This window comes from Asparagus officinalis, chromosome 6 (assembly GCF_001876935.1).
Source record: "Asparagus officinalis chromosome 6, Aspof.V1, whole genome shotgun sequence".
Taxonomy (NCBI): domain Eukaryota; kingdom Viridiplantae; phylum Streptophyta; class Magnoliopsida; order Asparagales; family Asparagaceae; genus Asparagus; species Asparagus officinalis.
The window spans coordinates 61,869,131-61,871,433 of record NC_033799.1 but is presented as its reverse complement, the minus strand read 5'-3'; the positions used below and the strand labels follow the sequence as shown (position 1 = coordinate 61,871,433).

General features: G+C 34.1%; 1 protein-coding gene across 2 annotated transcripts; it reads left to right on the top strand.

Annotated features, from left to right (window-relative positions):
* Nucleotides 202-1,641, top strand: LOC109846447 (protein ALP1-like). Of its 2 annotated transcripts, none has more exons than XM_020415683.1 (3): nt 202-678; nt 774-975; nt 1,071-1,641. In XM_020415683.1, the coding sequence occupies exons 1-3, from the start codon at nt 226-228 to the stop codon at nt 1,526-1,528; spliced, it is 1,113 nt and encodes a 370-aa protein (XP_020271272.1). In that variant the 5' UTR covers nt 202-225; the 3' UTR covers nt 1,529-1,641. The 2 variants fall into 2 exon arrangements, with proteins under 2 accessions (XP_020271272.1, XP_020271271.1); XM_020415682.1 differs by having other exon boundaries at nt 774-996.

Here is a 2,303-nt window from a genome sequence, read left to right as displayed (position 1 = left end):
GTTGGACGGTTTTTATGTTATATAATTTTTTGTCAAGGATGTTGTGAACTATAGCCCCCATTCTTTATTAGTTAGTTATCTAATTTTTTGTTTCTAATTTGGTTGAAGATGAATTCATTTGAAGATTTTGCAAGTAATCTTAGTGTTGATGATATTGAAGCATTTGATGATGAAGATGATCTTATAGAGGCGTTGCTTTTGAATGATGACAATGAGGAAGAATAAATGTGGAACGAGATGCTTAATAGCGTCATTCATCAATCAAATGTGATGAAGCAGGTTCCTCGACCATGTCGAACTAGACCATTCTCTGGTCATATGCTTGTGGAAGATATGTTGGCTGGACATCCTGAGCGTTCATATTCTTGCTTTCGAATGAGTTCTGAGACAATTCTTTTGCTTAAAAATGATCTAATTGAGAAGAATGCTTTAAGGCCAACTAGATATTTAAACTGCAATGAACAACTTTGTATATTTCTATACGGAATTTCGCATGCTCTTTCAAACCGAATATTAGCTGAGATATTCCAACATTCAGGAGAGACTATTAGCAGACATTATAATAACGTGCTTAATGCTATTTTATCTTTAAAACAAGATTATATCCAGCTTCCCACCGTTGACGTAGACGTTCATCCTAAGATTCGAGAGAATCCTAATTTCTTCCCATATTTTAAGGTAAAGCTAAATTAGTATATTTTTCCATATATTTAAAAGTGTGTATGTGTGTACGTTTCTGTACATTAAGTCTTTATACATTTTTATATTTGCAGAAAGCATTGGGAGCAATTGATGGATCTCATATTCCTGTAATTGTGAAGAAAAAGAAACACAACAGATATCGTAATCGAAAGAATTTTATATCTCAAAATGTAATGGCAGCGTGCTCCTTTGATCATACTTTTCTTTATGTGGCTGCTGGATGGGAGGGATCAGCATCTGATATGTCAGTTCTTCGTGCAACACTGGAAGATGGTAAATTTAATGTTCCTGAAGGTAAATTTTTACATTTTTTCATATTCTTTTTTTAAATCAATTAGATCTAAATTCATATTGTTTTAAATATATAGGTCGCTTTTACTTAGTTGACTCAGGATATGCTAATACTTCAAAATTTATCGCACCATATCGTGGATCACGCTATCATCTTGGAGATTTTGCAAATGGGACCACCAGAGCCTATCGAGATACTAAAGACAAATATAATCATAGGCATGCACAACTACGTAATGCAGTGGAAAAAGCATGGGGAATTTTAAAACAAAGATTCAAAAATTTGAAAGTTGCTGCTCCATTTCCTTATAAAACTCAAGTCAAAATCGTGGTAGCTTGTTGTGTTCTTCATAATTTTATTGCAAGGCATCAGGGAAATGATAAATACTTTAATATGCTCAATGGATTAGAGATGAATGAGGATGAAGATGAGGTGGAGGAGGAAGAAGACCATCAATACATGGTTGGTGCAGACGAAAGTTTAAGGGGTGAGCAACTTCGTAACAGGATTGCTTTGCAGCTCTGGAATAATTAAAATATGTAATAGTCGAATATTGAATTATATGGAGGTTGAATTATGTATTTTACTATCATTATATGAGCAAAACTTGTAATTTTATGCAGAGATATCTAGTAGATTGTTTTTCCTTGAATAATCAAATCGTTTTTGCATGGTTTATTGTTTCCCATTGCACAGTTCAGATTATACACATGAATATCTGACTTGGATATTGTTACCTGGAGTTCAGATCTCTTTTAGCTTTATGAACATGCTAATATTCTCAATCATGAGGATGAATTCAGCTTAACAGATTGTCTAAAACATTTTGAAGAACATAATCGCCTGGGATTTTCGGGAGGTCAGGGGATTGGTTATCGAAGGTTATGCCATGGAGATCATTTTGGTATTGGCACTGTTGGATTGAACACGGAGTTATATGACTGTTGGATGTTTTCAAAGGGAAATTTATGAAATTTAAATAGAAAGTATGATCAAATAAGCACATGAGGATGACAATTTCAAGCTATCATATCAGAGGGCTTTTTAGCTGAAATACTACAAGATTTGTTGCTGATCCAATCATATTATTGAAACTGATATTGTTCTCAGGATGCTGAAATTATGTGCACAATTTCAAGGAGATTAAGTTTTATTTTCAAATGGAGATGGATATTTTACCTGAATCCCAGCTCCTATGATGATTTCCATGAGGAAATTAGGAACGACACTGGCAATAGCCATCATCAAGCTCTCAACCACCTTGACACTTGCGTACAGGCACAACACAAAGAACAAATAGTGCATGAAG

Bases quoted from the DNA above. Each gene is read 5' to 3' on its own strand.
- LOC109846447 (XM_020415682.1), top strand. From the start codon at position 226: ATGTGGAACGAGATGCTTAATAGCGTCATTCATCAATCAAATGTGATG. The intron at 679-773 runs GTAAAGCTAAAT...TTATATTTGCAG, and splicing joins ATTTCTTCCCATATTTTAAG to AAAGCATTGGGAGCAATTGA. The intron at 997-1,070 runs GTAAATTTTTAC...TTAAATATATAG, and splicing joins TAAATTTAATGTTCCTGAAG to GTCGCTTTTACTTAGTTGAC.